The following is a 26,678-nucleotide window of genomic DNA, read 5'->3' on the forward strand; positions in this document are numbered from 1 at the left end:
TTTTCATTCAGTTCACTTTTGTATCCGGGTGCAAATTAGGTGAAAAAGACAAAGCAATTGTATTTCCACTCTAGCTACACAGATAAACGTTTTCTTTGAGATAACTCAATTGTAGAATAGGACAATGTATTGTATGGCAAGGTTCATAAATTGGTACTGTACATTTCTGGATATATAGATATGCAAATTTCTTTATCTCAGAAAGTCCTGATTTGATTACATCCCTGCGCTGCACTGCGGAACCCTCCAATAAAACATAGTATGCTTGCATTTAACAATTTCCCCATACTTTGTATGTTATATCAAGATATTAATAATGGAAGCATGCAGGCAGTTTTTGGTCAAAATATTTTTAGAGAGATTACAAATTACGTTTCCATCTCTCTCTCTCCCGCATCACTTTTTGTTTAAACTGCCGTCTCTGTTTTTTCTTTCTTTCTAATTTGAAGCTAATAAGCTCAATGTTGGTTTTGACATAAGAAGTGAGTTATGATGTTAATCATGATTTATGAAGTTAGTTAGATATGACAAAAGTAGTTAATCATGACCTATGTATAGGGATGGGAATCGAGAACCGGTTCTTGTTCAGAACCGGTGCAGAGTCAACCGATTCCTTGGAATCATTAGCAAGCCTGCTTAACGATTCCGCTTATCGGTTCCGGTCGCGGCAAATGCGTCATGACGTCACACACACGCTGCTTTGTTTTGGTTCAGAACGCAGCAAACATGGCGCCGCTGAGGAAGAAGCGCTCTAAAGCTTGGTTGTATTTCACGCAAATAGAGGACAATATTGCCACTTGCAACAATTGTAAAGTTTCCATTTCATCAAAGGGGGGAACTACCTCCAATATGCTGAAACATTTGGCTAAACAGCATGCATTTCATTTGCAGGAATGTCACGTGTTTGATACACTACTACTAACTAGCGACGCAAGTGAATCAAGCAGCACAAAAAAAATGTATTTGCCAAAGTTGTTAGTTGTGCTCTTATCTTTAAAGAAGACTTATTTATTTTGTTTGTCAGTTGAATTTTGTTACAAGTTGAATGCAAATGAGCACTGTTAGTATTCCAAAAGGCACAAGCTCTTACTTGACTGTTTTCAGTCTATGTTTTTAGTTTTATGGCACATAATGATGGCATTTAGGCTTAAAAAGCCAAACATATAATTTTTTGTCTAGACCAATTGATGTGAAAATGTAAAATTTCCTAATACTAGACACACTTCTGATCAGATATTAAAGAGATTTAATACAAACAAACACATTTGTACTTATTTTCTCACCCAATGAGAAACGATAAGAGAATCGATAAGGAATCGGATCGTTAAGCAGAATCGGAATCAGAAAAAATTCTTATCAATTCCCATCCCTACCTATGTAGCTATTAATTACATGAATTTAGTCATAGATCAGTTAGTTATGGACATATGAAGTCATGACATAATAAGGTACTTATGACATTTAAGGTTAGTTATGAAGTTAGTCATGACATATGGAGTTAGTTATGACTTATTCAGTTAGTCGAGGTATGAAGTTAGTGATGACATATGTAGTTGGTCATGAGATATGAAGTTAGTCATGACATTTTCAGTTTGTCATGACATATTTAGTTAGTGATGACGACACAAAGTAAGTCATGACATGATTAGTCATGCGATGAATTGAGTCAACACATACAAACTGAGTCAAACATGTGAAGATTCAAGATTCAAAGTGTTTATCGTCATATGCACAATAAGAAACATGTTGTCATTCATACAATGAAATTCTTCCTTTGTTTTTCCACAGACTGAATGCCAAGAAAGAAATCGAAAAAAATATGCAATATACAATAGACAAATAAAATAGAAAAAAGCTGCAACATTATAGAATATACAATTTACAAGATAAATAGAAGAGCAGCAACTAGATGAAATAATAAATTTAGTTAAAATAAAATGAAATAAAACGGAATGGTGCAAATCCAAGAAAGTGTGCTGTAGTGCATGAGCAAAGTGTAAACAGTGGCGGCGGTCCTGAGGTAGAATAATAGCAATAACAACAGACTCCTATCTGTTGTTAAGGAGTCTGAGGGCAGTGGGGAAGAAAGAGTTCTTTAGTCTGGTTGTTTTGGACTTCATACTTCTGTACCCCCGTCCTGAGGGTAGAAGTGTAAACAGTCCATGCTGGGGGTGGGTGGGGTCCTTGAGTATGGAGGCAGCTCTCCTGTGGACTCTGCGTTGGTAGATGCTCTGCAGAGAGGGCAGAGCATTAGTCGTAGATCAGTTATGACATGTAGTTATTCATGAAGTCCTGACGTATGAAGTTTCATTAAAATCAACATTGAATCTCTGCCCATCTCCTTCACACTAGTCCACCAGCCTGGTGTATTTATAGCAGGCAACATATTGAAGCTCTGTTGTGCTTTCCCCTCCAAAAGAGGTTCATGAAAACTGTTGACTCTGTGTCTGGAGCCTCCATTGACAGAAGCATCCATTGACAAAGATAATAATTGTTGCTATTCATAGAGAGCCCTCTTATTAGGGCTATATAATAGTCATTGTTCATTAAGTGTGCCTTAAAGTTGACTTCTTATCCTTATTTATCTGTTATACTTTGCCATATTTGACTTATTTCCCTGGGCCCAGCTTTCAAATGGCAATTGTTAACAGTATAACAGGGGGCTCTCCTTGCTGGTCAGTAGCAAATCAGGATTTCCCTCACTATCCAATTAATCATAGTACAATTTGGCATAACTCTAGGAATGGACCGAATAAATAAACCAGAATAACTATTTTGGCCCGAGACATTACCAGTGCATGAATATGTAGGAGAGCAGACATTTCCCTCAATTAATTGATGGTTGAGCAGAAGGGGCGACTTGCCTAAGAGCTAATTCAGCCCTGCACTTGCTAGCCTCTTGAACTGTATTTAAAGACCCAGTGCTTGCCACCCAGGCCCAGTCAGATTGGATCGTGTAAACTTGTTTAACGATCCTCCAATAGCTACTCGCAAAGCTGGCCACACAAATAACGCTCTTTATCTTATACTGCCGAGGGAAATTGTCTAACGTCAACTTTCTCTTGTTTGACTGTGTGCTTCAAGAGATGCTCAAAATGCAAACATTGCAAAACGTTTTATTTTTATATCTTCCTTACATAAAAGTTGATCAACCGGCGCGTGCCTGCTTCCAGCTGACCTTTAGAACTTAAGTACGCTCCAAAGCCACACAATGTCCTTTGAATTGTGTTGTTATCGCTCTATGCAGCAAAAACGCTGCGTTGGCTTTTCCAGTGTGTGGGAGTTACACAGTATGTGTAATGGGGGTCTTTATATATGGGCAAAAGGGGGCAAGGAAGAGACATTTAATCTGTAATCCCTTTCCCCCCCCCCCTTATAACTGTTTCTTTCTATGCACGTCTTACTCCTTGCGTCACCCTTCCTTCGTAGAAAAATATCGGCTTCATAAATGAGGATGAGCATGGGCAGAAGGCTGTGGGGGACGGGACGGGGGACGGGGGATGGGGGGGGGGGAGTGAAATGAAATGTGCGGCAGAGGTGGTGGAAGACTAAGGAGTCAGGAGACGGGCAGGCGGTTGTTCCCTCTGTTTACAGTTACCGAGGCCGGCTCTGTGTCGCTTCAGGCGGGCGAGGAAGAGAGAGGAAGCGCTTGAGGAGCTGAGAGAGAGTGAGAGAGAGAGAGAGTAGAGAGAGAGAGAGAGAGAGAGAGAGAGAGAGAGAGAGAGAGAGAGAGAGAGAGAGAGAGAGGAGAGAGAGAGAGAGAGAGGAGAGAGAGAGAGAGAGAGAGAGAGAGAGAGAGAGCGCGCGCTGGGGTAGAGAGGAGAAGATACAGTGAGGGGGAGAAAGAGTTTATGGAGGAAGATGGCTAGTGTGTGTGTGTGTGTGTTAGCCCTCCTCCCCATCACTGCTCTCAAGGATCTCCTCTGATGAAGACCTGACCTGACCTCTTACATACCTGCCGCTGACAATATCCCCCCAGCCTCCCACACACACAGAGCAGACACACAAACACGCACACACACACAAACATCCACACACAGAAGCCGGCCCTCCGTGAAGCAGCGGCTCCAGCCCAACACACATATATTGGAATGAGCCCCAAGCTGAAAAGGCAAGAGAGGAGCAGGTTGGCAGACTTTCATCAGGGTGATTGGCTAATGCTTCTGTCCCCCGTGACGGGTGGGGGCTGTGGATGTTTGTGACTGCCTTGCTGCTGTCATATCTTCCAGGAGTCCAAATGAAAGCCTCAGTGTGTGGGGGGGGGGAGGATTGTTTTTCTCTCTCTTTCACTTTTCGTTTTTTCGGCGGTTCTCTTGACTCTACATGAGTCTGGCAGATCAGGGGTAAATCTCTCTCCTCTATTTTCTCCCTGTCACTCCACTGTGTCTATATTTCTTTGTCTGCTGGAGGCTCAATTTCTCTCCATCTCCTACCCCCTGGTTACAATCTCTCTCTCCTTTTCTCTCCAGATCTCTCTATTTGTGTCTCCATCCTCTATCATATCATATTCCGTCTCTCTCTCTCTCTCTCTCTCTCTCTCTCTCTCTCTCTCTCTCTCTCTCTCTTCTTTCTCTCTTCTCTCTTTTGCTTCCTCTCTCTTTTTGTGTCTCGCTGTCTTCCTCTCCCAATCCTATTTGTGTCTGTTACTCTCCCTCTCTCATTTCTTATTCTCTCTTCCTCTCTCTCTCTCTCTCTCTCTCTCTCTCTCTCTCTCTCTCTCTCTCTCCTCTCATCTCTCTCTCTCTCTCTCTCTCTCTCTCTCTCTCTCCCTCTCTCTCTCACACTATATGTCCTTCTTTATCTATCTCTGTCTCTCCATCCCTATTTCTCTCGCTTCTCTCTCTTTCTTTTGCTCTCACTCCGTCTCGTCCTCATCTCTTCATTTCTCCGGGGCCACACTTGAGAGGGAAAGGAATAAAGAGAAATGAGCCAAGCAGGCCTGGTGCAACACAGACAGCTCCCAACACAGCACTCCCATCATCCGCTGGCCACCTGCTTTGAACCTCCTGCGACTAACCCAACCCCTGCAACCCCTGCTCGGGATTAGAACTAAATGGGACATCCATTGTTTCCTTCGTTTGCCCGAGTCAAAGAGTAACAGAGCTAATCTTTCGCGCTCCTGTGTCTGTCGAAGAGCCTGTGAGATTAGGGGCCCCTCTGGTGTGGGCAGGGATGGAGTCACAAGCTTTAAAATGTCACTGCATCTTAAATGACAGCCCGAGCTGACATTTGGCACGCAAGCGTTTCTCGTAGGGAATACTTGCTTTATTCTTTCGTTTTTTCCAAAACATGCCATGATGTTGTGTGGTTCTGCTGTCGCGGTTCTGCTGGAGATGTATTGAAAGAAATGATTCATCGGGCTCCGTGCTGCGTTAGAGCCCTAACAGGTACTTTAACTCTGAGTTGTCCTACTGCAATCAAGTCTGCACTAATTCAAACCCGGTATTGTGCTTGTCGCATAATATAATGATACACTAGTAATTAATTGAGGTGCACAAGAACGCAGGTAGAGGCGTTGGTATCTCACCCCGTCCACAGCGTTGGAGCCGGGTGTTGAACCGAGTGCACCCTGGTTGAACTACTTAACAGAGTGATCGGCGACACCTGGTGTTGTTGAATATTTGAGTGCGCTTATGTTGCTCAATTCTTTTTTATAAAGCTGTCAAATCACTCCAGTTGCATTTCATTACAGAATCTTGGGGTCTACATATTGAACGTAGTCTTGCGTAAGAGTCTCAGGTTTTTTGGCGATTCTAATGAAGAAAAGAGTGTGAAATTGGCCTACTTGTGTTTTTCTGCACTTGGCTCCACTTCCTTGGCTCCCTCAAACGTTTGCTGTGCACTCTTTTCTGCAGGGAATGTAAGGACGAGGACAACGCGCAGGTGGGAAGGGGATAATGTTTAGGGGAGGCTCTCCTTGCAGAGTGAAGCACAAGAAGATAATGAACCGGAAACTTTCAGACGTGAAGAATCATTTCGGGGCACGCTGGATGTGTTGCCTGATGCAGATCATGATCAGTGCTGCTTTGTGGCATTGGGATGGAGACTGTCTTCAATTTGTCACTGACGCTATACTTTTTTCCTTCCTTCCCTTACACTAGTTAGTTTTGGAAAAATTGTCTGGAACAGGAAATCAGATCACAAACTCAGATCACGCGTTAGTATGTCTCCCTTTGGACAACTCAAATACTTCAAAGAAAATGATTTCTCCATCCAAAGCAATTCCTATTGTGTTGAGGCGTAACGCGCAGGATTGAATTTTGGTCGTCTGTTAGTATCTGACAGCATAGCAATTTTCCTTCTCATTTATGTGCAGAAATTTGCTTCGCCCCCGAAACAGTAACCATGCCAACACAGCAGTTGCGCCTAATGGATTTTACTGCTCTATTATTGCTGAACACACAAATGGTTATGGCAACAAACAAGGCTTTTCTTTCCCTATGCCTCGCAAGGAGGCTCCCTCCAGCTTCATGAGTGGAGGCGGTCCATAGCTCTGGATGTCCATGGTTAGAATGGGTCTTTTCATGAGGCAGCTTATGGTTACACTGGGATATTGGCAGCAAGGTTTCAGACAAATAAGTCTGTTGTTGTGTGATGGAGTGGCTTTGGAAAGCCCAGGCCATAAGTGTTTAACTGCTGTACGTTGTTCGGCTATACTTCATCACTGTGAGTGAGAACTCAACAATTAAGGAACTCTACATCCTTATTCCCGATTTCAGTCGGCATGCTGTTCTTATCGAATGATATTCCAGAGCAGATAATACCGACCATTTTAACATGCCCCGGACTAGCGACTATGTGATAACCGAATACGAAAGGACAAAGTACAAAGCAAACCGACTCCACATGTATAAAACATTGTTCCTCAGTGGATTGACACCATTTTTAAGCCGTCTCGTGTCCCATCCCCGAAACATTATGCTTTGGGTTGACAGTGTGGGTGTGAAACACTGCTGAGCTGAACTCTTTAGAGAGAGGGACTCCGAAAGTGGCCAATCCTCCCTCCCTCCCACCATACCTCTCCCCTTCCATACCTCTCCCCCAGCGGGTTTGGAGACTCTAGTGGTTGCCGTGGTTCTAGCGCCTTGTCCCTGCTCCCAGAAGGCTGCTCGGCCCCTCCCTCACAGACCACCACCACCACCACCGCCGCAACCACAGTGTCCTCATCTAGCTCTGTCACCCGTACTCGCCGCAGGCAGGACAGAGATTTATTCATAGCAGAGAGCCCAAGTATAGACTATGGGTTGGCCGACCATGGTGCAAGTCACTGTCAGAGCTGGTATTTAGCACAGACAGGTACTAGCTAAAGCAGGGTTATATTCCTCAAGAAAAAAAAGATGATCACATTTCTAAATGTTAAACAGCGGCCTTTGATAAATTGATGGTGCCGTTAGATGGTGGATGGGGGAAACTCAACTCTGGATGTTTTATATGAGTCATGACCATCAGATGAGTTAGGACCCTGTTCAATAAACAAATTCTCACCAGTGTGTCGTATATAGGAGGTGAATTATTTAACTTGAGTTATCTACATCTTTGTTTGAATTTGATGACCATTGCGTTCCTCCCTTGACAGACTGTCCTGCCACTGCGTATAGTACTTGGACAAAGAGTAGGAAAGTATAGACTAAGTGAGAGAGCATATAAGTTCACAAGTCACTTGAGACAAACTGCATACAAAAATAGAAGGCAATTAGGAGCTATTCACCTTCTTCCTGCGATAACATGTACACCTACTCTTGACTGATAACCTTACCATCCTGATCCTTTATAAATTGACTCTTTTCCAGCTAATATACTTTTTTATCTCAAGGTCATGAGGGATGCATTATCAGTTAATGAGAAATACCAAAACGGCTGCTTTGATAGGCGCAGTGCAGGGAGTGGACTGGCACACCCAGAGACGCCCACACATGACCTTTGCCAAGTGTTTTCTCTCGCCCGCGATGAGGTGTCCGGCGGTGATAAGAGTAATGGCGTTGGAGCTATAGCCCAGGGGAGGAACCGTACTTGTTTTTCCTAGATGTTGATAATGGAGCCAAGAAGGCCGGCACTCTTCTTAACTCTGGGCCTCCACATCTATAGCCGTCAATAATGGCGATAAGGCCTAGCGCAGGCTACGTCCGCAAGATAGCAACCACGTAGATGACTTTGATGACTTCCTGTTGAGGCACGTGACCATGAAAAGTGTAGAAAAAGAGAAATACAGAATAACACAAATGAAGAACCAATCGACATGTGGTTCTTAACAGCTGTAGGTAAACCACAGGGAACTCTCATACAGGATAACTTTATTTTTGGTCAAAGCAACTGCAGCTTCGCTGAGGAACAACTAGGCCCTGAACCTTCTTGTTGTTGTCCGGTTGTTATGGAAACATGCATCAATTTGTAAAGGCTTACACAAAATACCACCTTAAATCCAGACTATTGTTTTTCGTTATCTGTCCTTTTCTTATTTAAAACTAGAATTAAAAGAGAATCTCAGAATTTGTTAATAAGGTTTTCTGTGAGATGTAAACATCTGCTGGCATGTTAAATAATGTTGCATTGCACAATGTGCACCATCTGGCACCTAATTACCAAAAGTCTGAGATGCAACCATGAGATCTTCAGTATATTTTATATTCTAACGCTATAGTGTTATTTATTTTTTCCTATCTGATGAATTGATCAAACACCCAACTGATTCATCCAATCATTGGATCCAGGCCAATAGACAGTTAGCCTTGCATTAGAGTTATAGACTCTGATCATTGTCCAAAAGCAATAGCCGTGTAATGTCCGAGTTATCCTATTGCACTGGTCAAAAGAGTTCATCGATCCTTGCTATAAATTCTTTGTGATTCGCTTCTCAAACATTAGATTGAGAGGCTGATCAGCGCCAGTTGATGGTTGAATTGACAAACGATTCTTTGTTTATGCTTTGCTTGTCCCTGTGTACGCCTACTTATGCAGCGACTAACAAAAATATGTGTTTACTTCCTCTGCATTAGGATCACTTAGCCTCGATGTACTCAGGAAAAGTGTGACAGGCGTATGCATCTTAGCAACGCATTGTGCATCAAGAAAAGGAAGCTGTCAGAGAATGTAGTCCCTCCAACGCACTAATGGCTCTTTGATGTAAACTGCTTTTTATGTTACAAGTTTTTTTAACATGAACAGTCCTGTTTAATAAAAGCACCATTGAATTCCATTGATGTAATTAATTATTAAATTTCACTTTAATTTTAGGCTGGAGTTTGACTTGAAGCCCTAAAAGGGTTCATAAGAGTGTCCTTGTTCGAATCCTCGCCTCGCTATCGCTCTGATCTCTGCGTTTACTTAGCCCCGTTAGACAGTTGGGGGATATCAAAAGCTCTAAAGAGGAAGGAGTAGGAACTGTGGAGGTGCAAATGCATTAGTCATGTTATAAATTGATTTTCTGGCCCAGTCCTCTGGGACTTCAAGGCAAATTCCTGTTAAAGTAAAAAAATAAAATGATTTGTTTCTTTGGAAAGCAGGCTCACACTCAAGAGAGACTCCAGCACCTTTATGAATTTTATTTTATTTTAGTGGTTGTCTACATTTCATAATGCAAATTGCAGCTTCTGCAAGCCTGGCGACACAATTGAAAACAAGTATTACACAAGTTCATACGGTAGTCGATCGGTTGGTTGGGGACACCAACAGAGCAGGACGCTTGTGTTTCTCCACTTTTGCATTTTGTAACTTTATTTGGACTATTTGCAAAGATATCAATTATGTTTGTCTAATTCCTTGTAACCATGTCGTTTCTGGCTAAATGGGTCTAATGAGAGGAACATTGGCAGCCATGGCACTCGGATCACAGCATGCTACTCTGGTCCATGTAGTCACGCCGTCTGGACCGGCCTCGCCCGACTGCCTGCGGGGGTCCCAGATCCATCCCCTTGTGCGCCCGCTGACAATCAAGGGCCCAATTAGTTGGCAGCGATAAATCAATGTAACGACCTTTACAGTCCCAGACATCAAGAAGCAACCATCAAAATGACAAAAGACGGCGTAAACAGTTGCTCCAACATCAATTTCTCCACTGTGTTTAAAGGGCCTCTATGGCCTACTCCAACCCTCCCCCCACCCCTCTCTCCCCCGTTCAGTTTCAGATAAACCGCTTACTGTTGGGACCATTAGTTGACGGATCAGGGGCCTATCGCCACATTTGATCCGCAACCATCTATGTAATCCACAGACAAGAGAAGGCGAAGACTAAAGCAATAAAGACAACGGCAGAAAGAAACCACTAGGACGATTGCTGATAGCCGTCCAACACCATTCGGTGCGGCTGACTCCGTGAGATGGCCTTGATCCCCTGTGCCGCTGAATACAGATGAGTCTGTTGTCTCTGTCCCGGACCCTGGAGACGTAATAGTTGGCCTATCAGTGGCTCAGGGTGGGGGGGGGGGGACTTGGAGACTAGAGGGAGGGCTGGGGGGGACTTGGAGTGTAGAGGGGATTACAGAGACATGGATGAGAGGCGGGATAATGAAGGAGATCTGTCTTAAGTCTAATCACTCTGCTTTAGAAGACACTATCTGTCCTGGAAAGGAAAGGAAGAAAAAGCGAGGGGGAAAGAATGAAGGTTAGTTATAAGACTCATGGGGGTGGGTGAGGATTGCTGTTATTGTGTGGGCCGACATCAGTTATGGGGTGGGGAGCCTCAAATACTTGTTTGGAGGAGAGGTTCAGGGAACTAGGCGACACATATTCATCCATTTATTTATTTATGAGAGCAAACTGTTTCCTGCTGTATCCCAATCGGCGCAAATTAGTCTTTGTCGGGCATAACATACAATTCAGTTTCCACTTAATGACCGTTTGTGATGCTAATTAAGCCAATTGTTGGGAATCAAATCAAGATGCCGAACACAATATCTAAACAATCACTGGGGACACATGAAAAGTAAATTATGGTAATATTGTGAGAAGGGGGGAGAAAAAAATAAGAAAATGTTTGCAAGAGAAAGCGAGGTAGCGCCAGCCCGCGCCTCTCCAGCAGCCTCAGAGGGTGTGTTGGTGGCGGGTTGGAGGAGCTAGGAAATTAAAAGCTGATTACCTTCTGAGTGAGTTTGCCGGTTCCCCCACAGGAGGAGAAGAAGGGATGTTTTCTCTTTTCTTTCTCTTTTGGTGTTTATTAAGGCAAGTCTCCGGGGTAATCAGGGCCTGGCTCAAAGCGAGCCAGCCGCTTGTTTGTATTGGCCTTCTAAGCCTTACAAGCACACCCCGGCTGGAATCATTACCTTAACCCCCCCCATCCCCCCCTCACACCTTTTTTTTTTTTCCAACTTCCTTTTATTATCTTTTATCACAACATGATCTATCACTTATCAAAGCCCCGGTAACGGACTGAAAAGGCAAGAGGGTTTGATGATGTTGCGGTGCGTTGAGCGCCAGACGCAATCGCCTGATTGCATCGGATTAGCGGGGCTCTCTGTCGTTACAGTCGTCATACGCCGGGGGATGCTGTCACAAATGTACCAAGGAGCCCCGCTTTTGTGGCCAGCCCCACTCAGGCTCCAGGCTCCAGGCTGTGATGGAGGCCCCTCCACCACCTTGCTCCAGGGGCCATGTGGGAGATGATGTTATCGTCCGGCCCGATAACAGTCGCTGTGTATCCTTGAGGCGGCTTCTTTGCGCTGCACAGCCCCCCACCCCCCCTAAAATTGTCTGTGATAAAGTGTGGATCACACTCGCCTGAGCAGAACAGGAGGAGGCGGGGCCTGCCTCGGAGTGAAGGTGTGGGGGAAGAAGGGAGGCGAGGTTGGTAGTAGTTATATCAAAATCATTGTTGGGATTGAGGCAGAGCTCTGTGATTCTGGTGCAATGTATTACCATAGGGCTCCCCGGGAGGGATCACTCCTCATCAGGGTACACTCTGGTCTCTGTGCCCCTGTTTGATCCGTCTGGGGTGAACCAATAGTGCGCTGGATTTCATCGGCGTTGTCAGAAGTGCGCGCCTCAATACGGCGCCAGTATCCGCCGAGAACATTGAATCCACCATGGGTTCAGCTCCCTGACTTCACGGGGATCCGGCCACTTTGTTTCAGGAGCTCCACTCATGCATTGATTTCCCACATGTTGCTGTATGGATTAATCCAAACCCAGAAATCAGCATGTGTGCATTTGAGGTTAAAGGAGATGAGAACAGAGATACGAGGCAAGCAGGGAGTAATCCGACGAGTGTCTCGGAGATGAGAGCAGCTGATATGGTTTTGAATTTTGATACGCTGTAATGAACAGTGCAGGCTCTTTGTGTGTATGTGTATACACACAGACTCAGGGCACAAGGCGTCGATGCATAATGCCGCTGCTGTTGGAGCTCTGTACGCAATAGCTCATTTCTTTCACATCCACACTGGCGTCTTATCGATTTTACCCCAGATGTGACAGCAGCCGAGAGCGTTTCTTTACATACCCTTACATACCCGTTGACTTGGTAACAGTAGTATGACTCCTCGTCGTCTGTTAGCACACACAATAGTGCCCCCTAGTTGTGGTTTGCTTAAGAATTAACAAAATCATAGTCATACACAAACACACTACACACAGTATACACACACTACACACACAAGTATAGAGAATAAGCTTCTGGGCTGAATAGAGGTGTATTAATCACAGTGACGGTTGGCACGGCGATCTGTGACCCAGTCTTTTAATTGCATCCGCTGCGCTTTGCTTTGCTCTCCCTCTTTATCTCCCCCACCCCCCCCCCCCCCCCCCTCCCTCCACAACCATGCACCCACCCTCTCACTCTGCCTCCCCTGCCGCCCCCCCGTCATGCCATACTGATCAGAGGAGGCTGGCGCAGGAAGAGGAAGATAGGCAGAAGATGTGCACATCTCCACCTCAACTTGCACACCCACACGTGTGCAGGTACTCACACACGTGCACACACACACACACACACACACACACACACACACACACCGGTCGCAACACACAAGTTAAAAGCCCTGAAAGAAGCACATGTGCCTTTCTGTTCTGCCGTCTGAAGCGAGAGTGGGCGTACGGAGCAGCCACAGATTGAGCTCTTCCCCCCCTCCCCAGGGAAGGCACGGCGTACCTGCAGGTCACCGCGACGCCTGCAGGGTCGAGATGCAAAAGGCAGCATTTGAAATAAACGTGTTTGACTGCGGTGGTTACCGAGGCTGGGCGTCACTCGAGCACAACGTGTAATGCCGTCTCCATGCCTCTCCTTTCGGCACGTTGTATTGCCCCCCCCCCCCCCCCCCTCCCGGCGCCACCAGGGACCCGGGTTCAGTTCCCGCTTCTGCTCAGCGGCTGACACACAGTTGTGCTCCACTTGTAGGGCAAGACGTGGAGGTTAGGCTAATTCAACACCCACCCTTTATTGACCTGATTGGAGGCATGTGCACGACCCCGTGGTCCACTAACATCCCGCCGGGGGAGTCCCCGCGCCGTATGTCCGTGGCCATCCGGGACGGGCTGCAGTCGACCGTTAACGAGGGAGTAAACAAGATGGAGCGGGAGTTGGGTGAATAGCTGACCGGCTGGGGGATGAACGGATGGGGGATGAAAAGAGAGATGGATGCATGGGCACATAAATGGATGGATCGGGTGGACGGATGGATGGATGGATGGATGTTAGATGGATGGATGGATGGATGGATGGGGATATGGATTGATAGTTGACGGGGAGATGGATGGATGGATTGATTGATGGCTGGATGGGGCGATGGAGGAATTGATGGATTGATTGATTGATGGTAGATTGGAGAATGAATGGATGGATGATTTGACAGATAGATCAATTGATAATTGGTTGGATAAATGTGATCAATGTCCAAATATATGGCAGTTTTGTTACAGTGATGTGCTACTGAAGAGTAGCACATTGCCTTAATTACTGGATTGCTGCAGTACTCAGTCAACACAGTGTTGATTGGAAACCTTTACCGTTTTCTTTTTCGAGTTAACTAGTGCTGGCTAGTGCTGAGTTTGTGTTGTCCAATTAAGCATGGCCAGATCCCCGACTTCAGCAACACGATGGGTCATAACAAACATGAAGCGAAGAGGAGTGAAATGCCCCGACCGCCAAGCCCGGAGCTAGTCTGTCGTCAGACTTTAGTTATTCATCTGAAATCATTCATCTTAAGTCTGATTTGTGTGCCCCTAGGGTAACACTGAAGCATTCTTCTTTGCCAATTTCTTGCTGCAGTGACGTGTTTGTTTATCGGCGGTCGGGTTTAGTAGCAGTGATGCTGTCTATCATGGGCTTAGCCTCGCTAAAACACTGTTATTTGCAAATTGTGTGGGAGGAATTGATTTTGCTGTTTCTTTGAGAAAATCAGTGGGGCACCAGAGAGAACTATTACCAGGCCCCGGAACCACTACTGTGATAAATAGCATCTTAATAAAGAAAAGGAGCACAATATGTTCCATATGGGCCCTTTTTAACAGACCTTGCTCTTGTTCATCTAGCTGTCGACTGTATGTTTTACCCCAGGACTTGGTAAAAGGAAGCTGGTAATCTTCATTGATTTACTTCGAGCATCCAACTTTCCCTCCTCTCGCTGGTTCTGTTGGGCATGCTTGTCTAATCAATACTCTATATTTGACGTTGTTGCAGACGATCATAAATCCCTACGAGGGCCGGCTGCATCCCCAGATCTCCAATGCACTATAGCAGCCGACTCTAAAGTGCAGCTGCAGACATGAAACGCCCCGCAAAACACTGAGTGCTGTGATGTCACGTCACAACATTTAGTTTCATTTTCCCGTCCGTCAGCATCTCTCTCTCATGCTCTCACTGTATCACTCTCTCACTCTCTCCTTATCTCTCTTTTTCTTGGTATTTTAACTGTCTCTCTGTGTCTGTTACTGTCTCCCACTCACTGTATCTCTCTCTCTTTCTCTTCTCTCTCTCTCTCTCTCTCTCTCTCTCTCTCTCTCTCTCTCTCTCTCTCTCTCTCTCTCTCTCTCTCTCTCTCTCTCTTGCTCTTGCTCTTGCTCTCTCTCCTTCTGTCTCTGTCTCTCTTTTGCTCTCTCTCTATTTGTATCTCTCTGGCTGGTGGTTTTACAGAAAGAGAGGCAAGAAGCGGCAGGTGGTTTTGTGTGTCTTGTCCTGGTCAGGGCGGGCGATGTGGCGAGCAGCCCTTTGTGTATGGCTAAAAGAAAGGAATGATGGATAGTCGGAGATTCAAGCCAAAAGAGGGCAGATATAGGAGGGGGGGAGTTGATATGCTGGTGTAGACGCCACGGCAGGAAGATGGAGCCTAGGGGGGCCATGGGGGAGGACAGGGGTGGGGGAGAGGAGAGAGGAACAGGGGATTAGAGCCACGGGGAGGGAGGATCAGGCGAGGGGGATTGGTGGAGGGGGAGTGGAGAGGATGTGTGGGGGGGGGGGGGGGGGGGGGGGGGGCATGCAGATATTCGGAAATGTATGGAGAGGAAACGACAGCAGGTGCTTGTGCCCCATTAGTGTCTGTCTTATACATGATGTGCATGTGATGTGACACACTGGGGCTGTCTACTTCCATCAGCTGCGTCTCACGGAGTAGACAGATGTACCTCTGATAAGGGATGATAGGAAATTGAAAAGTCTCTGAGCTTTGCATATGTGTGTGGGCGCGTCTGCGAGGCAGAGAGTAAAATGTGGATGGAAAAACCACACGCGTTCCAGCTTTCATTTTCCGTTCTTGCATGTGAGATTATGTGTGCCTCTCTTGTATGCTTATCCGAGGTGTGTGTGCGTGCGGCTGTGCACACGCCTGTGTGTGTGTGTGTGTGTGTGTTGGTTTTGTTTGGCTTGGATCCTCGTGGTATTGTCTGTGTCCAGCGCTAGCATCTCTGTTAGACCAGCCTGTTATGTCTGCTGCTGTCCAGTGCTAGCATCTCTGTTAGACGACGGTTGTATGTGTGCTGCTGTCCAGTCAGCGCTAGCATCTCTGTTGGACCAGCGTGCTATGTGTGCCGCTGTCCAGCGCTAGCATCTCTGTTGGACCAGCGTGTTCTGTGTGCTGCGGCTGCTGGGGGGCTGTAGGAGAGAAGCAGCCAGGCAGAATGACACGGGCTCCCCGGGCTCCCTGGCCAGCAGGCCTCGGTAGCCTGCCAAGCGGCGCCGTGGATGGACAAGTACACGGCAAACGGAGGACATATTCAGACACGCTCGAGGAGGCAGGGCGATGCTCGGAGCATGCGGGGAACACGCGCACGCGCGCACACATATACATTCACGGACCTGGGTGACACACATACACACACAAATACCCAAGCACATGGGAGACACATACACACAATCTAGTTTATGCAGCTACACACATCAACACACACACACATGCGCACGCACGCACACACAAACACACACACACACAGATGCTTAGTTAACCTCAATGATAATCACACACACACACACACACACACAGACACGTACACAAAGTAAATACATTTGACTTGTCATAATGAGTGTGTTTCAACCAGAGCACAAATGGCATACATTTAAACATCCAACCGTGTGTCAAAACCCCTTTGACCCAAGCTTGCATTCTTCTCTGTCTTCACTGTTCCCTCAAACTGGCCCAGATAAGCCTGGCAGCTGAAGAAGTGACTCTTCAGGCAGCACTGATTAAACCTGAGCTGTGTTTGTTTATGCGTGTGTGTGTGTGTGCGTGTGTGTGTGTGTGTGGTGTGTGTGTGAGTGTGCACGTGTCCAGTTCTTCTTCCATTTGAATATGGGCCGCTGGCTCCATGCACTGATGTGTGGTTGTGTGTGTGTGTGTGTGTGTGTGTGGGGGGTATGCATGTGTGTGGGTATGTGTGTATGCAGTGGCTCCTGCTGACCATGGGGAGGTTGGTGGTGGCGTGACACAAAACAAACACTTTATTCCTGGCTTCATTCATCCTGAAGGCTGGCGCCAGGGACACGATTTAAACCCAACTTTCACCCGTGCCACCTCAGCCTGCTGTGGCTCATTTCAGCCCTTCCTCAGTCGGGGGCCCCTTTCCCTCTCACGGCTCTGAAATTAAACGCTCTCTTTACGGTAGGCGGTCAATACATCTGTACACCTTTTTTTCCTTCATCCGGTTTTCAGTATTCGGTTTCACACTAAGATGCACACACACATAAACACACACACACAGGAGCATAAACACATAGGATTGTGTGTATGCTAGGAATCACATTGGTTGTGTTTTCTGTCAGCTTTTCAGTGCAAACATCCATCTGGGCCGGAAGAACCGGCACAATATATCATCCATACATCCTGTCCAGGTGAATGTGTGCAGTGAACAGTCGCTCAGTGAACAGTCGCTCAGTGAACAGCCGTTCAGTGAACGGTCGCTCAGTGAACAGTCGCTCAGTGAACAGTCGCTCAGTGAACAGCCGCTCAGTGAACAGTCGCTCAGTGAACAGTCGCTCAGTGAACAGTCGCTCAGTGAACAGCCGCTCAGTGAACAGCCGCTCAGTGAACAGTCGCTCAGTGAACAGCCGCTCAGTGAACAGTCGCTCAGTGAACAGCCGCTCAGTAAACAGTCGCTCAGTGAACAGCCGCTCAGTGAACAGTCGCTCAGTGAACAGTCGCTCAGTGAACAGCCGCTCAGTGAACAGCCACTCAGTGAACAGCCACTCAGTGAACAGCCACTCAGTGAACAGTCGCATCGTTAAGTTCATGAACATGCCTTCCGGTAACTGCATGTGTCTGTTATAAATGCCATGGTCTTGCCCCCCTCCCCACCCGGTCACATGGGTGCGTGCCGTCGAGGTTTAGGGAAAGCGATGGTAAAGAAGGTTGGCCCCCCCGAGCCAGGCTCAAATGTAGCAAATCCAGCACGAGAGGCCTATGGTTCACAGAGGTTCCCCAACAGCTAGGGGGCGCTGTTGAGCAGGGCGTGGCGCTGAGTATACGTGGCCTCAACTGGCTCATTGACGGTGATTTAAAGCGATGCTTTAGAAGACATTGTACGATTTCACCAAATGAAGGCTAGATGAAACGGGTACACTTATTGAAAGCCAATCATTATTCTTCTGCCAAGCGATGTGGTTTATCAAGACCGCAAAATAGGTTGCCAAACAACACAATGGTTGCCAGCATATTTTGAGCTTGGCAGGGCAGTAATACTCTAAATGAATTGTTATGCAATCAGAGGTGTGTTTATGTATATATATGTAGCACTTTAGAATGACTGAGTAGTCGTAGCAGTAACAAATAGTGAATTCTTAATTTAGAAGACATTGCTCATGCATGAATACTCATTAGTAAGCTAATCATAATCAGTAACAAATTATTAATTCAATTAGGTTCATAAGATAATAAACGATTTACAATGTGTTTATGTAATGCTTTATAAGCAGACAAAAACTGCTGCAATTCATAATAAGGTCAGGTTATGAGAAAACATTAGGTTTGTGAGAACTTATCTGCAGTGGGGAATATCTGTATCTTAATAAGCATTTATAAATTAGATGTAAAGGCTCTGTGTCAGGTAGTTGGATTGTTTAATTAAGTATTTTGTGTGAGCTCATCTAAAGTGAGGATTATATATGCCTTACTTACCATATATAAAGGACATTTTAAAGCTGGAATTGCCCCTAATACCACCACAGCGTGCAGAGTAATAATTAGTAGCAAATAAGGCATATATATTCCTTACTTAACTCTTAGTTGTACTACCAACGCATACATACATACACGTGCATGCCTACATTCATACATTCTTACGCCTAGGCCTACGTTAGCGCACAAACAGGCACGCACACACACACACACACACACACACACACACACACACATACACCACCAATACCTTTTGGAGTGGACTCCCCCTTAAGCCTTGCTTTGCCGCAAGAGACCTTTCAACTGCAAACAATTAGCCCATTCCGTTCAAGTTAATTGAAGTAATTTGCATAATATCAGCCTGTGCAAAGCTGCCAACTAAATTTTCTGCCCTGGTCATTTCAGGCCTATCACGCACTGTCACATGCTGTCGTTAAGTCTCTGCCCGGTGACAGATTAGGCCTGAAACGGGGTCATTATGTTCACATTAGGGCCAGCGGGTGCCGGACCGCGCGCATCCGGCAGCCGTATTTGAAGTGACGGAAATGTGGAGTTATGTTTGTCTTTGAGGATGAGGGATGGGTACATTGCCAACCGTGTGTCGGCCGTTCTCCTGCTCATTATCGCCGCCGTTCATCTGAGGACGTGATCCGTCGGGGCGCGGCGCGAGGAGGATCTCACTGTACTGCGACCATGTGGCTGGCCATTGCCGTGTTCCAATACCCGTACTTCCATGAGTATACTTAAAGGAAGTACACTATCTGCACTATCCGTACTCACTTGAGTACGCTAATTTTTTAGATGTGAGTGCTGTTCCAAATCGAGTACTCTGTGGTGCACTAACCGGAAATGACGATCACGACTGCCGCCGTGGCTCCTCCCCCGCAATAAACATCCCGCTTTGAATGGTGAACTCTTTACGCCTAGCAGCTATAAAAACTACAAAATGACTCTATTAATGCAGGCTATGTGGAAAATGCGCCGACTTTGGCTCAGCCTGGCTCCGCCTCTTCCGCTACGTAGCTAAGATGGCTGCCGTTGAGTACGGGGAGTGTCCTTCGATCCACACTTCACGATTAGCCCGTTTTGAGTACGGCATCCGGGTCCTTGAAGTATACTTCTTTTCGCCGGATCTGAATTGGAACATACTGTGTACTCAAATTTTGGCTAGTAAGTGCGGACAGTACGGGTATTGGAACACGGCACCTGTGTGTGTTGTGGCGGCGGCCCTTCTTAGGAAGATGGCCGAACAAGGGGAATGGACGGCTCGAGGAAAAAGGGGCCGAGTGGGCGGGAATCACCGCAGCTCGTTTTAGAAGGCAAGCTGCCCGCCGTGGATCGCTTTCCTAATTGATTCATGAAATCAATTTGTCATGTTATCGGTGACAAGTGAGATACGATCGCGTTGGTTATACACAGGAGGTGCTGTGTGTCTGTGGGTGTGTATCTGTGTGTTTGTGTGTGTGTGTGTGTGTATAGGTGCATGCGAGTGCACATGGCTGAGTAATTGTGTTACATTTAAAAGAAATGGATAGTGGAACCGATTGCAGTAACTTCTCATGAAATGACAACATGATCATTTATCATGTAATGTTTAATCTTTAATATCTGCAACAAGGTTTTTATTTTATAGATGCTTTATCTACACTGCCTTGTTCTCTTGTTTTCTCAGGTATAATGTAGTATTAATATTAATGAAAGTTCAATGGTCATACAGCATCAAGCTCTCCCGGTCTCTCTCGCCCTCTCTCTCGCCCTCTCTCTCTCTCGCTCTCTCTCTCTCTCTCTCTCTCGCTCTCGCTCTCTCTCTCTCTCTCTCTCTCTCTCTCTCGCTCTCTCTCTCTCTCTCTCTCTCTCGCTCTCGCTCTCGCTCTCTCTCGCTCTCTCTCTCTCTTATATGTCATCATGCATACGGGGTCACATGGTACAGCGCTGGCACACAGCAGCCTGATTGATAAATATGGAATGACATCCACGAATGAGATGGACACTCCCTTCTCCCTGGATAAACAAACCAAAGGCAATAAGCAATGTTTGTTAAAGGCCCACTATGCAACTTTTTTTAGCCAAAATTACATTAAGTATGCAGGTTGAGAGTTATGCTGATGGTTCTGCATCCATTTCTGGGTCGATTGGTGGGTGTGTCATTTTCCCATGTCGCCTCTACAGATAAAAAGCGCATATGCAACTTGATCTGCTCGGACCGGGACATTCCGGATGTGACGCAGCGGAAGTATCCTCGAAAATGTAGTCAGATTGTAGTTTCGAAAATGCTTTACGGCACAGACACACACCCAAACATGGCACCGGCTAGATATAAACAGCCAGTTGCGAGGCAATTGTTGCATTCATCATGGATCAATCGACTGATAAGGGACCCAAGAAGCGACCGTCGGTGGAACAAAAGAAGAATGGACCAGAAAAGAGATCAGACACGAGTGAAAGGGGAACTATGCAACTTTTTTGGCTTGATTTACCTTAATATAACAGGCTAAGAGTCATTGCGATGGTTCTATTATACATTTTTGTTCGTTGTTTCGACTCACCCTTGTGCATCTTGGCGGAGAAAAGGAATATGTTTCTGCCGGCGACCCGCCGCCCACTCTCGCGGGAGTCTCGGGTCTCGCGAAGTAACGAATTGCTTTACGGCACAGACCCCCAAACACGGAACCGGCTCGATATAAACACAAGTCACTAAGGGATTGTTATATTCATCATAGATCAGCCGACTAAAAAGAGACAGAGAAACCCAATGTCGGAGGAACAGAAGAAGAGAAAAGGGAGACTGACCGGCAGAGAGGCCAGACACGTGTAAACGTTGGGCAAGCTTTTCAGGAATAGCGTGAACTGAAAGAAAAAGAAGACTGCAAATCAGACGCCGACTCGGCCGTGTTGCTTTTGAAATTGAAAGTACCCTTGGGTGGCCTTTGTCTTCGTGGTATTCTTGATGTTGATAGTCTCTGTACAAATGTGTTTGCTCAACCATTTTGTTGTGAGCCCTGTAAAAATTGTTTTCTCGACCGTTTTGTTGTGAGCCCTGTATGTTTCTAGCTTGCTTGGTTGCAACCATATAAACACCTTTGTTTCCATGGGTGTTTTGCTGTTCGTCTGTCTCGTCCCCCAGATACAGACTGAATCCCCGAATCCAGGTTCTTGTTTATTTAGATTATTATGTTGGCCAAACCTCTTACACTGATTGTTCTGTTCAACCTAAGATAAAACAATTATAATCTAGGATATAAATTCTCCCCGTCAACTATAAAAAAGGTTTATGTTTATTGCAATACAAATACACCCTTTTAAAAATGTATAACCTTGCCTACACTTTATGAACATCTACTTCGGACATGGCTCCACGCTTTCGCAGGCTTCTTTGAAAACAAATGCACATGGCTCGCATGGGGAAGGGTCGTCAACGAGTTGTTACGACAGTGTTGTGAAATATCTACTACGAAGCTGTAGGGGGCGCTGTGTAGAGAAATGTGCGTGCCGAAACCAAGAAAACAGCGAAGAAATGCCCGAAGTTGCATAGTGGGCCTTTAACTGATTTAAAAAAATATATTATTAAAAATCTTGAGATAAGATACACAAGGAGGTTTAATTCCCAGATGTAAGATTCAGGGTTTGCACCCTATTGTCCACTAAATAAGTGTAAATGAGTGCTTAAATTGAGAACAGGATTCTAACAGAACATGGAACAGGATTCTTAATGAATGGTAGTCAAGCGTCAGCCATGACCACTTGTTTGTTAAGCACTTATGGAAGCCATTCAGGTGCAGTTCCTCTGACAGCCTGTAGGCGGTTCGGGGGCGGTTGGTCGCAAAAGGACTGCGCACCGTTCCAAGTCAATTGTTAGATGTGATTTAATTTGTGTAATACAAGGGGGATAATCTTTTTCTTTGTTGCCATCTCAGTGGCAAGTTAATCTCCATAACGTGTATTTTGAGCGGTCCCGCTAGACGGTTTTATTTAATGAAAAAGTTATTAAGGGTTGATTATTAATGAGTTTTGGTCTTAATGTGGCAAATATGGATAATTTCCGCTGAAGGCGGCAAAAATTGTACACAACGGCTGTGGCATAACGCAAAGTCTAGGGCTTCTCAGCGCTTGTGTGCACGGGGGGGACTTCCCGGTCATGACATCCATATTTCTTCCGGTCTATGTGTGTAAGTTGTACATTCACAGCCCTGTTCATACCTTTTCCCTCTGCTCCCGTTTCTACAGTGAAGTTTGAGAGCTGCCTGCACAACCGGGAGGTGGTCTTTGTGAGCAGCGACCCGGCCCTCAGCGTGCGCTCCGATGGCTCCGTGTACGTGGAGCAGGAGGTGGCCAACCTGTCGGAGCCCGTCCAGTTCATGGTCACGGCCCGGGGGCTCCGGGACACCCGGATCTGGGAGACCACCGTGAAGCTGGCGGTGGCCGGCCACACACAGGTAGCACAGCTGGGCATGCAAACAAACACACACAGACACATGCAGGCGCACACACAAACACGCACACACATGCAGGCAAGGCTGCTGCTAAGCTTTTGGAGAACCTAAAAAGGGATATATAAGTAATATATATAACTTTCTAAACAGCAGCGTTAAAATATAATAACTGCAGGCTCCAAAGATGAACGAAAAATAATTATGCACATGAATAAGGTATAAAAGGAAGAACAAACAAACACACGCAAATATTCTTCACTCACCCACTACGTCAAAGTGCAGTCTTGTCCTAGTCAAAATATTTTCCCTACACTATGCAGAACTGTAACTGTTGGATAGTGCGCAATACTAAATTGTGTGTGCATTTTCACCAGCTGCAAGAGGCTTTACCAAGGTGCACGACGACTTTTCCAGGCAACAGAATCGCTAATCAAGTCATCATAAGACACCCTATGTGCCACTTAAGCGTTCTTGTCCCATTGTTGACCGTAGATATGTTTTAATGAGTTTCAGTTTAGAAAATAAACTGCGCTGAGAAAGGATGCTCCGCCTCCGAAGCGAAAAGACGAGAGCTTTGAAGGCTGTACCATTTCAGGGAAGCGGGGGGAGACTCTTTTTATGTATTAGGTAAAAACATGTAATTTGCCCAAATTGAGTGATAGGGTACACAATTAAGAAAAAACAACGGTGGGCCTGTTCATAACAAATATATATATTTTTGTAATGTAATAATTATCATGACATTTTTTTAGCAACCTTAATTTTGGGGGCCCCCGCCAGGTACTTGGGGCCCTACGCGCTGTGCGTACTCTGCGTATGGGGAGCGGCGGCCCTGCATGCAGGCATACACACATTCAGGCACACATACTTGCACGCACACACGCACACACACCCAGACACACACACACACACATAAACACACACACATGCAGGCTCACATGCACAAACATGCTTGCACACAAGCACACACACAAACACACACACAACACAAAGGAAGACACGCATGCAGGAATATGCATGCACACACACTTATGCACAGGCATATTCAAATAATGTGGCCCCTAACCTTTAACCATGTTTATATAATTAAACTCTAAATTGAGTTTTGATGCAGATGTGACAATCAGTATTCTTGAACTTTTATACTCAAACATGAGTTTGAGTACACATTTATATCCTAAATTGACATATAATTAGGGGAAAATACGGTATGCATGCAAATGTACATTCATACTATTATGTAGGCACTTTATGAAAATGTTATGAGTTGTATAATGTCATTATACAATGTGATTAAAGTCTCATTATGTGTCTCAGTATGTGTATTACAAACACATGAGCTGATTATGGTACCTTTACAGTAGATTCCCCCTGTGCATGTTTATATGAATCTACATGGTTCTCTGGACATTGCATGTAGTCTTCAAGGAGTAATGAACCAACACTGTAATCTGAGAGGGAATCCGAGTACTCATATCTGATACATGTCCACACATCATCTTAAATAAACTCTTTATTAACCAAGTGATGGATATCTGATACATGTCCACACATCATCTTAAATAAACTCTTTATTAACCATGTGATGCATGGTTAATAAAGGTCCACACATCATCTTTAATACTTTTTCTATTAGCCATGTGATGCAACCAGGCATTCGGCCGCGCAACCAGATGCAATTCCAACGGCAATTCAAACAGCAATAACGTCTTAATGACTGAACCCCAAAACCATAGTTTAGTCAGAGGCGCACACCCTGCTCCTCTTCACATCCACATAAATAATGGTAGAAAGTTAATTTCTGTAATTAAAAAGAGATTACTGTTTGAAACAGTGCGCTTATTAGAACCGTGGTACGTACAGCCACGCGGACGACTTTTCAAATATGATATTTTATCTCAGGTCGTCAAATAGTGAGTTCAGTGAGATGAGGCTGTGTAAGGTTTTGGTCTAATTCACTTCTGAGTTTAGCACGCTCAAAAAATGCTGCCTCGTAAACAGCACAACCTGAATAGCATTGTATACTATAGATATATTATTCACAATCTTACACACACCTATTGATATGCTATTTATTTTATAGGAAGTTAACTTTTCTAAGGAGTTACCTTACAGATTACAGTGTAGCTTTTGCTGGAGGGAGCAGAGTGTCATGGTTCAGACAGACCGAGCATCAAAGGGTTCAAGTTCCCTGAGCTTAACATGTAATAGCTGCAGAGCATTGTTGCATGAGGTTCCCTCGGGGGCACTTTCCACGTGAAACGTCTTCACACCTCGACGCAGATGACATGCTCTCTCCATATTCATCGAGGATTCCTTCAACACTTTCCCCATTTTTCCATACCTCGAAACACGTTCACACACACAGCGCGTGATAGATCTGATGTGCAACTAAACTCGAGGCGAACGAACGCACTTTGTAAGACGCCCCATCTGTTGCGTAAACAGTGGAAAGTGTGCGTCTGCTTTCTCCGCTGAAACACAGGAATCGTACTTCTGCAGGAACCTGAGACACAATGCAAAGACAAATGGCTGGTCATCCTCCGAGCCAGTCCGCTCTCCGGCGCCAGCCTATTACCATTCCCTCCGCTGCTCCCGTTCTCCGTGTTCCTCCGTGTTCCTAATCATGACAGGAGCCTCCCCCAAGACCCATGTAGCTCAGCAAGGTGCAGAGAGCTTGGATTAGAATTCTGCCCACTCCTTGCAGCGCAATAAAGGGAGAATGGGAAATAATTGAGCATGATTGGGCTAGTGTTTCACTCGGGCGGATCCTATGTTTCGTCTGGTGGCAAGAAGCAGGTGATGTGGTCGGGCCGCGCAATTATGTTCCCCGCTACGTCTCGCGGGAGCCAGGGGGTATTTCGATAATTGAAACAAGAAATAATTGTGTTTGTAGTAATCTGATCAAAATTTGGAAAAAACAGTTAGACGTTTTAAATTGATACTGTGCTTTTAATAGCGAAATGGCCATAACGGGAATTTCTTGAAGTGTTTCCTTAGATACTGCGGGTTTGCATTGGAATTTAAGAACACCGATTATTTAAATAGTTTGAACCTACTCCCCACGGGATTGATGTAGTAAATAATTAAAATCAATTTATTCAATGTTTTGCGAAGGAAATTGAAATGATCCTATAGAATTTGCCTCATCAGGGGGGGGCGACATTTAATTTTTTTAATTGCTTAGCAGAATCAAAGACTTTTTCTTCCTCTTTATTCCAATTAACCCCTATGGAGAAGAAGCTGCACCACTATTCCTTTGCATTAGTTTGATTTAGTGTCTCAACGAGACACTAAATTAGTTTGCATTTTAATTTTAAAACCTTGATCAAATATATGTTATCACGGCGCCTCCTGATCTGTGGGGGTTTTGGTTGGCTCACATTTTAAAGTCTATTTATAGATCTTCTCCCAGCCTTTTCTAAATGGAAATGTGTGCAACAACAAAGGTAAAGACTGAAGAAAAGAAGTGAAGGAAGGAACTCACTTTTTTAAACTAATCACTTCTAGACAATGAGCAAGAGTTACATGGATAAACAGACGAGAAAACTGGGTGGCTCCCTTGGTGTCAATCAATTATTGGCCACTATAGTTGTTGTTGTGATCTGGGTCCTATCCCAGTGTCCCCAGGTAGCTCTGCCTTGTAGTGGGGATGGGATAGACCAGGTTTCCCATAAATCATATATGAAGAGATACAATTCAAGCGTTCCAAAAAAGCATT

The 26,678-nt window shown here is 45.4% G+C and overlaps 1 protein-coding gene across 1 annotated transcript in view; it reads left to right on the forward strand.

The window, feature by feature from the left end:
* Window positions 1-23,083, forward strand: part of LOC132471144 (cadherin-4-like) — a 126,069-nt gene extending 102,986 nt beyond the window's left edge. Inside the window, exon 4 of the mRNA XM_060070223.1 lies at window positions 22,752-23,083. Within this exon, the coding sequence (XP_059926206.1) occupies window positions 22,752-23,068 (317 nt within the window). The 3' untranslated portion in view covers window positions 23,069-23,083. The remainder of the gene's footprint in view (window positions 1-22,751) is intronic.
* Window positions 23,084-26,678: the final 3,595 nt, after the last annotated feature.

The sequence above is a fragment of the Gadus macrocephalus genome, chromosome 13 (assembly GCF_031168955.1).
Source record: "Gadus macrocephalus chromosome 13, ASM3116895v1".
NCBI lineage: Eukaryota > Metazoa > Chordata > Actinopteri > Gadiformes > Gadidae > Gadus > Gadus macrocephalus.